Source organism: Embiotoca jacksoni, unplaced genomic scaffold (genome assembly GCF_022577435.1).
Source record: "Embiotoca jacksoni isolate LCO1_2020_lvr unplaced genomic scaffold, fEmbJac1.0.p SCAF_6, whole genome shotgun sequence".
Classification (NCBI taxonomy): Eukaryota; Metazoa; Chordata; class Actinopteri; family Embiotocidae; genus Embiotoca; species Embiotoca jacksoni.
In genome coordinates this window covers 9,791,730-9,804,702 of record NW_027185414.1, presented here as the reverse complement: position 1 = coordinate 9,804,702, position 12,973 = coordinate 9,791,730, and the positions used below count along the sequence as shown (strand labels likewise).

The 12,973-nt window shown below is 42.8% G+C and overlaps 1 protein-coding gene across 2 annotated transcripts in view; it reads left to right on the top strand.

Moving 5' to 3' along the window:
* Positions 1–519: 519 nt before the first annotated feature.
* LOC138213083 (MAM domain-containing glycosylphosphatidylinositol anchor protein 1) overlaps positions 520–12,973 on the top strand; it is a 171,109-nt gene continuing 158,655 nt past the window's right edge. For both annotated transcript variants that reach the window (XM_069173935.1, XM_069173934.1), the window contains exons 1-2: positions 520–1,117; positions 2,349–2,438. In XM_069173935.1, the coding sequence (XP_069030036.1) occupies positions 2,372–2,438 (67 nt within the window). In that variant the 5' untranslated portion in view covers positions 520–1,117; positions 2,349–2,371. The remainder of the gene's footprint in view (positions 1,118–2,348; positions 2,439–12,973) is intronic.

Sequence of the window (12,973 nt, the reverse complement as noted above, 5' to 3'; positions counted from 1 at the left end):
TGTGTGTGTGTGTGTGTGTGTGTGTGTGTGTGTGTGTGTGTGTGTGCGTGTGTGGGGTGTTTAACACTCGGTCTGGTTTTTACTGTCATAAATAATTGGTCCAGGCAGAGGGGTGGTGCTGTTAGGGGCTCCTCCGGGCCAAAAAAAAAAACAACTTTAGGAGCGTCTTTCATTTCTAATTGGCACCGACGATTGGTGGCACCGCAGCTGGCGAACTCCACCAAAGAGTGGATAACAGAGGAAAACACGAAACCCGCTGCTATTGGAGGCATCCTGTGGTACCTAAAAGGGCAGAAAACCTATTTCAAAGTGGAAGAGCGACCGGTAGAAGAAAAAGAGAGAGGGGAGCAGTGGCGATCTTTTGACAACCTGTTCAGTGTGGAGCTGTGAGGCTTGAGCGCATCTATGTGTAAGCCTCTGTCCTCCCTCCCCTCCCCTCCCCTCCCTCTCTCCATCCCTCCATCCCTCTCTCTCTTCACAGACAGGGGCGGTCGTTCTCAGTCTGCGCACATATTCCACTTGGCCAGCATCACTTGGAGTCCACAGACACAGCGCTGATTGAACCAGCGGAGGGGAGCTCATTTTCAGAGCGCATGATTGTGTTAGAGGGGCTTCATTAGACTGTCACCGGCCAGAAGCAAAGAGGGACAGACAGTAAAGCCCTTTCAACCACGCCTTTCAGAGTAAATACTCCACTAAAGGGGGAGTGTCGGTGTAGGCTACAGGATTGTTCCCCAACCTTGCTTGAGTTTTTTTTTCAAAGCGAAAGTGGGTTTTATTTCCATCTTTGGGAGGAGGGACTCTGTGGAATCGAGCAGGCGTTGATATTTCGCTGACAGCCCCATCTGTGCGTCAAATAAAAGTTTAACACACCGCGGAGATTATTTCAAAGGTCTGGGAGCTCGGTAAACTCCACATTATACTCGCCGGGATTTGCAAAACTCCCACTGGACGCTTTCTGGAGGAGGATATACAACTTTTCAACTGGTTTTGTGGGGAGGCACGGAGGCGGGTTGGTCTAACGGAGAGCAGAGGGATCCTCGTTTCTTATAGCCAGGAGGAGAGCGCGCAGCGCTGGGTAGTAGACTGACCCAAAGGACGGCACCTCGGAGACAAGGTAGACGCGAGTGACTGCATGGCTGCACATACAGGCTGTATATGTTTAGTTTTGTCAGGGGTGTATGAATTACCTATTTACTTTCCATCATGTCTGTGTCGCTGCATATATTTGTGAACGCCTTAAACCTGCAGTATTTTCTATTTTACTCTTAACAATATTAAAGTTGAACATATTTCCTGCAATTACAGTTAATATGCCCCACTGGTGTCACTTCAATTTTATTCCCCTTATTTTTGTCACATCTCTATTTAATCTGGCAATATGGTGATCTACTTCTGCCAGTAATACACGCATTCATGCTGGGCAGGATTAACTATTATGCATCATATAATGCAACTTTGATCTCAGCACAGCGCCTTATAATGCAACCTGTCAATGCAGCCGAATCGGAGCCATTAAGCTACACAAGTGTGAGCCACACGTCGGAGGAAACCCTCATGTTCGGTCAGAAGAGACATATCAAAGGCTCCATTATCCCGTGACTCCAGCTGCTTTTCACCCGCTTTCATCCGATTTTCCACAGGTGGTGAACTTTGCAGAGAAATAACAGCAACATGTGATCACAGACCAAAAATTACAACAATTTATGCATTTTTATAGACATTAAAAAACAAAAAGAAAAAAGTGGATTTTTTTTTTTTCTTATTTTTTTTTTTTCCCAGACGAGTTGCGCTGTCAGCTTCTTCCAGCAGCGTCACTGGAGGAATAATTATCTGAAGGAAAGGCGCGATGTGCGTGTGGGTGTTTGGGGTCTAAAGTGCATGACCCCACTTGGTGTAGCTAATCCTCCATAAATGCTGCAGTCTAGTCCTTATATTTGCTCCTGTCTCCACTACACCTGTCCAGCCCCGTGCCTCGGCGTGGAGAGGACACAGGACGACTAGTCACGCTAAACAACAGACATCTAAAATCCTGTCAATCTCTCGAACACACAGCATCGCTTGTAAACTTTCCATAATCCACGATTCGTGATTGAATTACCCGCCCTTTAAATTGAATGAAAACGGAGTGGGCTGTGCGGCGGGGGACTAAATTGTTTTGTGATATTATTTTCACGGCTTAGGTGTTTGGAGAAGGCATAGTTGAAAAATAATAATTAAAAAAAAGGATTTAAAGTCTTTCTTTTTGATATCAGTCACTCAGCTGTCGTCTCTTGTTTCGCACGTTTCCAGGCTGTTCCCCCTGTGTGCCTCTGTTTTCACCCACCTCCTCTGTCTCTGTGTCTCAGGTTATGACGGAATTGAGCTGAATATGGAGTTTTTCTGGATTTTGTTATTTTCCAGTGTCTCTTCTCTTGCCTGGGGCCAAGGAGTGTACGGTAAGAGCGTGATATTTACGCATGCACCCCTATTATTACATTAACAGGCCTACTTACTTTATTAGTGCGGAGTGACTGAGCTGCCTTCCAGCGATGAAGTGAATTTGTTCAATTATTAGACTATAAACTTAATTAAGGGCTTCTCTGTTCCCAATATTGGCCGCGTTTTAGCGCGACGCACTAATAGGAGGGTGTAATAACTGCCGTTTAAACTACTGAGAGAAGAGCTTTAGGGAGATGGACAGCAAATTATCTCGAAAGGGAGATATTACTTCTTAGAAGCCACAAGAGGAAAGCTGGGAAAACATCCAACAATGTAGTGGAGGGGAAACCCACCCACTGTAAATCCAATTTAATCCCATTTTTAGGCAGAAATACATCTTTATGGCCAAAAGTATGCTGTTACAAGAAGTAGGTTGAAGTAGATTAGTGTTTTATGACATAAAGTGTGATTATACTTGTACAAGGTTTATGAACAAAGGTCATAGTTTGGCCAGAATTAAAGTTAGGCTACCACGATGTCCCATGCATAGTGAATCGGCTGCACAGACACGGACACACACACACACACACACACACACACACACACACACACACACACACACACACACACACACACACACACATACAGGTTTCAGTAAGAGGATAAGAGTGGCAGAGCTCTCTGAGATGTGGCTCATCTATGTCAGGTGAAACAGGACAGTCACTCTGCGCTTTTGAGGACGAACTGAGATTTGTCCTCTCTTAAGACTACTGCCTCACTGTAGTATTACAGAGGCTCAGTTTCTTGAGCTCCAGGCGCCTGGCCAGATACTGTACGCATTCCCCCTGTCCCTTCGGGCAAGGCAAACACACAAACGGATCTGTCAGCTTTGATACTTTGATTTTGACATTTGAAGGCATGTGGCAGCCATTGAAAACAAGGTCTGTTTAGTCATAGTAGCACAGAGTGCTGTTCTCATAAGCAATCCCGCAGCATGCCGTCACACTGGGAAAATGCGGACAATCTGTCATTTGCCGAAGCACACAAGCTCGTCTAAAAGTCCTAGCTAACTAATCAGGCTTGTACCACTTAAATAGTTCACACTGCGGCTGACATTTCAGTATTTGTGTAAACTACAACCAATTTACATGCACAATTCTCAATTGTTTTCTTAGCCTATAGAATATGTACTCTCAAGTGTTTTGTTGGATTGTATTGATGCCTTAATATACAATACTAAAGCATTTATTTTCTTCAAATTTTGATGGGTTTTTATTAGACAAAGCTCTGTCTTACGCTCTGAGTATGTACAGTGTCTGTGCTGGATGAAATCCCAAGTTCATCTTTTTTTTTTTCTACTCTATTTTTATACAAAATATCAAACACAGCTTTAAAAGGATGTGCCTTAGTTTTAGTTCAATCACATATTGTTATCTGGGATCATGTTTACCTGCAGGTGTGAACCTTACCTTATGACCTTACCTTATTCGATATTTAAGAAAATAACAATTTGAAAACAAGTAGAAAGTTCTAAATATCATATGTTTTTCATGTTGGCTGTCATTTTGTTTTGATCCGTTGTCCTCTCATGTCTGGAGTGACTTTTGTGATCTAGTTACGCTGTCCTGTCGGAGACTCACATCTCCAGTTTACCCTTGTGTGTTCTTGTCCTCATTTAGTTTTTCATAATAGCTGTATAAAACAGTTTTGGGATCTCTTTGGGGTGATATACTGACTGCCATGAAACATTTGCGCATCCGTGCCTCATGGGCTCTGTCACAAATATGCACTGGGTCGAAAGCAGATATGCAGTTAGTGCCAGTTGTGGAAGATGCACTGATATTTAGGTGGAACAGCAGCTTTTCAGTCGCTGCTGAGGGAAGAAAAGTCCCAAGGCTTTGTGAGAATCGCACTGGCCAGCATTCACAGGCCTCATACTCCCAGGTGGATCGTGTGGTGGTAGTGCTCAGCTGCGCGTACCTGAGAAACAACTGTTTCATGTAGGTAAATCATCATCATTAAAAAGAGTCATTGAAAAATAGCAAATGCTTTCACAATTTGCACAATTGCAGTAAACAACACGAGAAGGGAGGATCGGGAAGAGAGCCAACAAGTCTGGCACGCTGCGTATGCAGATATGCATAAAACGGTTTCTGTCACTTTGGAATTGTTTAGCACTTCCTCTAGCAGACAGATGCGACTCACTGTCCGTCGGGAGCTGGAGCGGTGAAAGCGTGCCTGATTGATGTCAGCGCTTTGGACGGCTGTGAGGTTCATTTACTGTAGCCTTCTCTGGGGCTGTGTTTAGATGCGCGTGTTTTTGTCGGCTCATGCCCGTGAATCTGTGCGTGCAGGTGTTTGTGCTCGTGTATGCGAGTATGTGAAAGTGTGTGTGCCTGCACACCTCTCACTCGGTGTGTGCGTGTGTTGGTGTGTGTGAGTGGGATGTGTTTGTGCCGCAGACACACTTTTCTTCCCACTGCAACAGTTTGCTGGCTCAGCGGAGACTTGTGGATCTGTCACTGTTTCTCTTGCAGCAGTGTAGTATTGATTGCACTTCTGTAAATTCTGATAGGCTGTCAAAAAGCTTGTAACACCTGTCCGTTAAATTGCGATCGGACGGAGAAGTGCTCCAAGGAAATATAATGCTGTATTCCGTAGGAAAAAGTAAAAGATGCTCACCATATGTTTCATCAGAGCAAGCTTTGTTATGAAAGTCTAATAAGATCATCTATAATGTCTTGTTTACGCCTCTCCTCTCCTCTCCTCTCCTCTCCTCTCCTCTCCTCTCCTCTCCTCTCCTCTCCTCTCCTCTCCTCTCCTCTCCTCTGTTTTCTTTTGGGGCCTAAGCTTTTCATATGCATCTCCACACAATGATCACAAACATCAAAGTGATTTTAAAGTTCCTTTTAATCTGGATATACTGTAATCCAAGGGCATTACAAGCATGATGTGGCATTCACATGCGCCAACTCTCAACAACCTTAAGGATTAGGGGAGGTTCAGAAAATTTCAAGACAGTCTTGTCGGATGTGACTCCTCAACTGAAGGGCTCAACACAGATGGAGTGTACCAGAAAAAGTGTCTCTCCATCTTTGTGGCGCTGCATCACATCACACTGTGAAGCTACAGAGTTCACAGAGACACCAAATTATTGATTGCTTGACAAAGTCACACAAAACCATTAACTGGTGCTGTAGATGTAATCCAAACTGTATTGGGCTGCAATACGATGCTTCATTATGTGCTTGTTAACAGGAAATTTAATGAACTTAAATCAATGATTTTGCTTAACAATGGTTTTTTTTAGATGTGAGCAAGGCCCTTGCAGCAGTAGGAGAGATGAGGCCTTGCCACTGGCCATAGAACAACGCACGGCAAGTGATGCAGAGAGTAAAAAAGTTGAATATGCCTGAATTGCTCACAACTTTAACATCACTTTGAAGATGTTGCCCAAGGAAGAATGAGAGGCTTGGAATACATTTCTAATTTTTGTTATTTGCAATTTCTGTGCATCTCAATCTGCAATTTTACTTATTGCAATCAGTGATGGGAACTAATTACATTTACACAAGCACAGTGTTAAAGTCCAAACTTGATGTACTTCTACTTTACTTCAGTATTAACACTTTCTACAACTATATGTGTACTTCATGACTTTTTTTTTACACCACTTTATTTATTTGAAAACTTTAATTGCTAATTACTTTGCAGGTTCAAATTATAATACAAAATATAATCAACAAATAAATGATGACATATATATGTTAAGAAGACTTGCAGCAGTATATAGAGTAATGAAAATGAGCCCCAAATAGCTGCAACATTGAAGTGAAATTGCATCAATAATTATAATCTAACAGTGTAATTATTCAAAAATAGAGCAATCTGCTTAATAAAGACTTTTATATTTAGTTGTAATCCTTTTGTACTTTTTACTACTCTTAAAAGCAGGACTTTTACTTGTACTCTGTACTGCGGCATTGCTACCACAGAAGTAAACGATCCGAGTACTTCTTCCACCACTTGCTGCAGTACATTAGCTTGCCATGGCGCATTGGTTGGACGCCGGTGACCTAGAAAGAGCTCCTTCCAGGTTTAACTGGCCTGGCCACTGGCTCCCCCGTGACTTTAACTCTTCCTATCCCCACATCAGCACTTTTTGTTTGTGTCTCTTTTATGTCTCTTGCTGCTGAGTTTATTTTGGATGCTGAATATTGCCCTTTTCTAATAAGCATCCATAATTTATTGGTGGCTCTGAGGCAATGGAGGAGGAGAGGGGAGGGGAGACCGTGATAGGAAGAGACTGAAGCATTAAGCCAGAGATGACAATAATCTTTCACCTCCCACGTTCTGACACCTACCATGCTCCTCCTACTCTTTACCTCTTGGCTTTGCTATTCACTACATGCATGTACGTATGTACAAAGTGTTCACAGGTGTGCATGCATAAGCATGTGCCCACATGTGCGCACACGCACATGCGCGCACACACGCACACACACACACACACACACACACACACACACACACACACACACACACACACACACACACACACACACACCCCCCTCTGTTTTGCAATACAAATTGCACTCTTTCACTCACATGCACACACACACACAAGCACAATTGTGTTTCCATGAAATACATTTATTTCCTCGAGACTTAACCTCACCATAACCATGAGTTGCTTGACTCCAGACCTTACCCGGACCCCAACCTAAACCTAACTTTATTCTCACCTTGAACAATGTCCTAAGATACAGACGCACACACACACACACACACACACACACACACACACACACACACACACACACACACACACACACACACACACACCCCTCTTTTTTGCTTTACAGACTGCCCCCTCTCCATATTATTGTGATCAGTAATGTCAACAATTGATGAATAACATTTGTGTCTGAATTACTTTTAATTAAAGCTATATAGCTAACTTCCTTTCCACTTTCATTCTCATCCTTTTTATCTCATTGTCCCTCCCTCTCATTTCGTCTTTCTCTACTCACTCTGGCAGTTTCTGTCATCTCATCCTTTCTACTAAAAATTTTAGTGCAAGCAGTGCTTTATGTCTTCTTGCTGCCATCTTTTTCAGTTAAACTATGTCCATTTTCAGCAATGTAGCCCTGGTTGTCTTAATATTAAAAGGGTCATACTTTAAGAACCTTTCCATGCAATAGAGTACACAACCTCTCTGTTTTAATGCTTACTCACATATTTTTGTTTGCTACTTTTCTGCCTCCTCTCCTCTCCTCTCATCTCCTGTCCTCTCCTGTCCTGTCCTGTCCTGTCCTGTATGGTTGACTGGATATTAAAGCCTGACAACATTTCTATTAACCCACAGGTCAGAAGCAGAGCCATAGGCCTATTGCCAAAGTGATATGTTGACTCTGGTTTACACTAGCCTCGCTACCTGGGGGTAAAGGATAAGAGCACCAAGACAACGCCATGGGAGATCTGATTTATCACGCTGTCTCCCACAAGATAGACCGTGAGCCCTAGTGGGTACAAGGCGATAGTTAGCAAATAGGGGCCCTGTAGTAAGGTGAGACAGCAATACGTCTCCTCAGAAAGTATCATCAGGAAAGTATTGTAATGTGTGTGTTGACTTCTTTGCTCAAAGACAGTAAAGAGTCTGAGATGAGCAAAGACTTGAGGGGATAAGTTGTCGGAGAGCAGGTTGCACTCCATTTTATAACAAGGTGAGGAGTATAACTTATCTTGTTATAAGGATATACGATTAATGTCTCATGTCACTCCACCAAATATGAATCTGAAGGAAGCAGCCTGCTACCTTAGTTTAGCAAGTTCTGGAAACAGCTGGCCGAATTATTATTTTATATTTTCTTTGTTCAATTTGTACAAATAATGACATGTGAAAATGAAATTTCACAGTTTTATGATGCCTTATGCGTCACACTAATTGGTTGCTGGGACAAGTAACTTCCTAGAGTCTTTGCTGGTTGCCTGCTCCATATCAACACATTTTCTACCTGTTCTCATCTTCATGCTTAGCTGAACTAACTAGCGTCTGTCTGTTGCTATAAATTAAGTGAAACATGAGTGTTGTGTTGTCTTCTCACCTAAGTGTTGCCAAGAAATAAAATGTGTATTCCCCAAAATGTTAAAACATTTTATTGAGAAGTAAATTGGTTGATATTGTTAATTTCTGACAACCCTGTCAACCCTGTCCAATTCAGTCTGTCAATAATCTTGAATCATATTGAATATTCTCTGCATTTAGTGTATTAATGAAAACAGACTGGCAGACTGGTTGCATTTTACAATCTAAATTTCCTGAAAATGTTTTCATTGTTCAATGTTAAGTAAGAAGAAATCAAAGATAGAAATTTGATGAGGAGTGAATGTTGAGCATCACTGCAGGCTCTAGCAGTATGTGTCCACGCTGAATTGCCATCAAAATTATTTTAATTTCTTGCTCAAACATCATCATGTAACCCTCCTCATATCTGTTCCCTTTTAATTGTTTTTTCCCCTGTCTTTGCATTTCACTCCCTCGGATGATGATGTTCTTGTTCATGCGGATCACATCCACGCACAATCAAGTACACAAGAGCCCACACAAAATTTTCACACACGCATACAAACATGCATGTGCACAAACATCTCTCACTGTATTTACCTTTTGCTGAGCTCACGGATCATTACCTCACTCTCACCCACTCCCATCTCTGTACTGAGATGTTAGTCAGTGTCACGCACACGCACAGTAGTAGCACACAGGCCTACACACACACACACACACACACACACACACACACACACACACACACACACACACACACACACACACACACACACACACACACACCGACAGACAGACAGACAGACACACACCTCTCTGGATGAGAGTGGTCCAGTGTGTAACAGGATGACGTGGGTGCCCTGTGGGTAGGAAAAACTGTCAGGGAAACTTCACTTTCCTCCTCTGTACTCCTGTCACTCTGTCAGACATTATCAAGCACCTCTTACTAGCTCTGTTTCAGGAGGGACGATACATGTGTGTGTCCGTGGTTGTCTTTTGTGCACAAGGAATGCAGAGCATCTTAACGCTTTAATATACTGTAGCAAACGTTAAACAATACAGGTATTGGAGTGCAGGTGTGCTGTGATGTCTTTTTTTGTGTGTACAAAGGTTCTTATCGGCATGTCTTGAGAGTAAAGGAATAAGAGCTATAGTGCGTGCGTGTGTGGCGTGCGTGCGTGCGTGCGTGTGTGCGTGTGTGTGTGTGTGTGCGCGTGCGTGTGCGTGCGTGCGCGTGTGTGTGCATGCGTGCGCGTGCGTGCTTGCATGGTCATGAGAGGGAGAGAACATTTGGCATCTAACTTATTCATGAAGGCGACAGGATGGTTGTGAACAGCGGTGAGAACATGGCTTACATCAGAGACCGTCTGCCTCCTTTTGCACTTCTCTCACACTGTCACTGTCTTTCTTCTTCACTTCCTGCTGTCACCCTGCTTTCCTTTGTCTTCAGTGCGTATTTCTTTCTTTGGCTTCATTCTTTTTAAATCTTTTATTTCGATTCTTTACTGAGTGTACTTTTTAAATCACTCCATGTGTAGATTTTTTTATGCAACTTTAAAGTTTTTGTTTATGGAAAAATGAGACAATCCCAGTGAAATTTGATGCATTTTATGAGCTGCTTTCAGTCTTGCATCGTTGTCTGCCACAGTGTTTTTTATTACTACCACAGAAGGGTTTCACAGTTGTACAGTGGCATAAAATATCCCTTTGATACATTTTAAAAACATAAAAAACTACTTGTTTGGCTGTATAACAATTTATCGTATATAATCATAAATTATTATAAAAAAAATTAACAAAATCCTGAATCTATGAATATGCAAATATTCTTCCTTTGTAATTTTTTTGTATCGGATACAAGGGTTGTGTTCCAAGTGATTTACTTCCCTTAGTACACTAACAGATAATGTTCTTACATGTTAGGACTCCTAGTAGTGTTGCTTCAAATCGCACACTGCTGTTCGGCACTCACTGGAAATAACCCCAGCATGTGAATACATTCACTGCCAAAATAGTTTTTCATATTTTACCCACAAATTTACGTGTTTGTGTGCCTTCTGTTTAAGACACTCAATAAACACACTGATGGCTTCTGTCCAGAAGCAGTAGTGAAAAAGAAACACTTTTTTGCGGTGTTGAGGAACAACTGCAGCTTCCTTGGATGCCTTCATTTGAAAATTCTTTAAGTTGGTGTTCCCGCCCACTCTATTACCCGCTCTATGGAGCCAAGATGGCGGCCGTTTAAGGAGCAGCGTTTCACACTACTTTTTGGACCATTTTGAGTGCATCATCCTGGTACTTGTAGTGCACTGCATGTTTCTGTACTGCACAGTGTGAAGGCACTCATGCACTCATAATAGAGAGTGTTAGTACACAAGTATGCCATTTGGAACACAGTGAAGGTGTCTCGTATATTTAAATGGAAAGTCCATGACCTGTAGGCTAACAGTTTCCACATCACACTTGGCTCCACAGTGGTGTCATGCCTCTAGGTGTGCGTATTAAATGTATATTTAGGCTTAGCACAAAGAAACTTTGAAGAAAAATTTGACGTCTTTGTGACGTTCAAGCACAACATGAAGTAATGACAACTAAAAGACATGATTTGAATTTTTTTTCATCAATCTAGCAAACATATTTAAAATAGTGTACAACTCTCATTGCCATAAAAGTTGATTAGAACAAATGAATTATATTTGGTAATCTTGTTAACATTGGCCCACTGTACCGGACTCTGGGTGTAAATCTTCTCAGGGAACCTGTTGACTCACCAAGTGAATTGAGGGTTTTCGCACAGCATGCAAAGTGCAATGCCTACAGGCAGCCGTTCTCCCTGTCTGTCGCACCTTCAGCACAGCCATATATACATTTGTCACTTCACAGAAAACCTGCACAAAGCCACTGACTGCCTGGGAAAGTCTTATCAGCACATATGCTGTGACTTAAAGAGAGGCAGGAAGCACACATGCCGCGAAAGCCACACTTTTCCAGGCCCACATATGCTCTGCCTCTCCCTGTGGTGTGTGCTGAAAACCCCTGAACAACAGCAAAACAACCACACCTGCTGGAGTTGGTTGTGTCCAACTAAACTTTCTGACAGCAAGAAGGGATCAACACTGGAAATCTATCTTTTGCTCCTACACATGTTGGGTCTCAATAATTTAGCGATGCGTGCTGCTTGGAGATCTCATCCTCTCCCTTTTCCTCTCTCGTTCACACTCAGTGTCTCAAACTTTTCTCTCCCTCAGTGGCAAAACCACTCTCCCCCTCCTCTCCCCTGCTCATGGCAGTTTTAGTCAAATTTTCTGGCACTTTAAATGTTTGAAATTTCTGCTCGCTGTTCACACTTTGCCATTTTTTTTCTCCCTGCGTCTCAGCTGGCTCAGAGGAGACGGGGTATAATCTGTCGGATATGTTGAAAAGTTCCCATGTTCTCAGTGTAGCAATTTACCTGCCACCAGCTTCCGTCCTGATCCCTCTCCTCTTCCTCCTCCTCCCTCATTCTGTCTTTACCCATCCACTAAACTTTTACCTGTCAAAAAAGATGTTCCTGCCATCCTCCTCTCTTCCATTCTTCTCTCCTCTCACTGATCCTCTTTTCTTTCTCAGCCATCTATATAGCTACCCTTAGCATGTCAAATAAAATTCACCCATTCTCTGCTATCCACCCTCTTTACATCCTAATTCCCTCCCTTCATCCAAACCCTTTCAGCAGATACAAACATTTAACTTTCCTCATCCCTTCTCTTCCTTACTTCCTTCCCCTGTCCCTCCTCCTCCGCCTCTCTCCTCACTATCCTCCTCGCTTTTTATACCCGGCTCCTCTCTCCTCCAAAGCCCTGTCATCTTCTCACTAACATCCACCGATTCAGTGGCAAGCATCCACCCACCTCTCCACTTACTGCATATATAGGACATTGCGCACACTGTCATTGAAAGCTGCAGACAGGCTTTCTGGAAGCAGGGTGGAGGGCTGACACTCGGGAGCAAGGAGAGCAGGGAGCTCGGGCTATAGCAGCAACCATAGGAAATGAGGGCAGAGGGAGAGGTGCACCATAGAGAAGGTGGTTTGATTTGGTTTGTGTGTGGAAGTCTGAGCTTTAATGAAAGTAGGCAGAACGAAGAGGAAGCTGTAATTTAGCAGTTGCTTTCAATGTAAATTCTAGTTCAGACAAGTGCAGCTGTAAATCTGAATACCTTTGATTTATAATAGCAAGTGCTGTTTAGACATTTAGACTACATTCCTTCTACTTATTCTCATCAAAATCTGTTTACAGGTCACTAAAGGTTGGTCAGCACTACTATATATTTGAAAAAAAGCTCACCAGATCTCTGTGGTCCGCTTCAGGTCTCTGCTTGAAGCAGCTTGAGGCTACATTAATCACTAAGGAGCATAACCCAACTTTCTGACCAACCCAGTATCACAGCAAAACGTGTCATACACATGCCCGTCCACTAGAGGGAAGCGTGTCAGTGTCACAT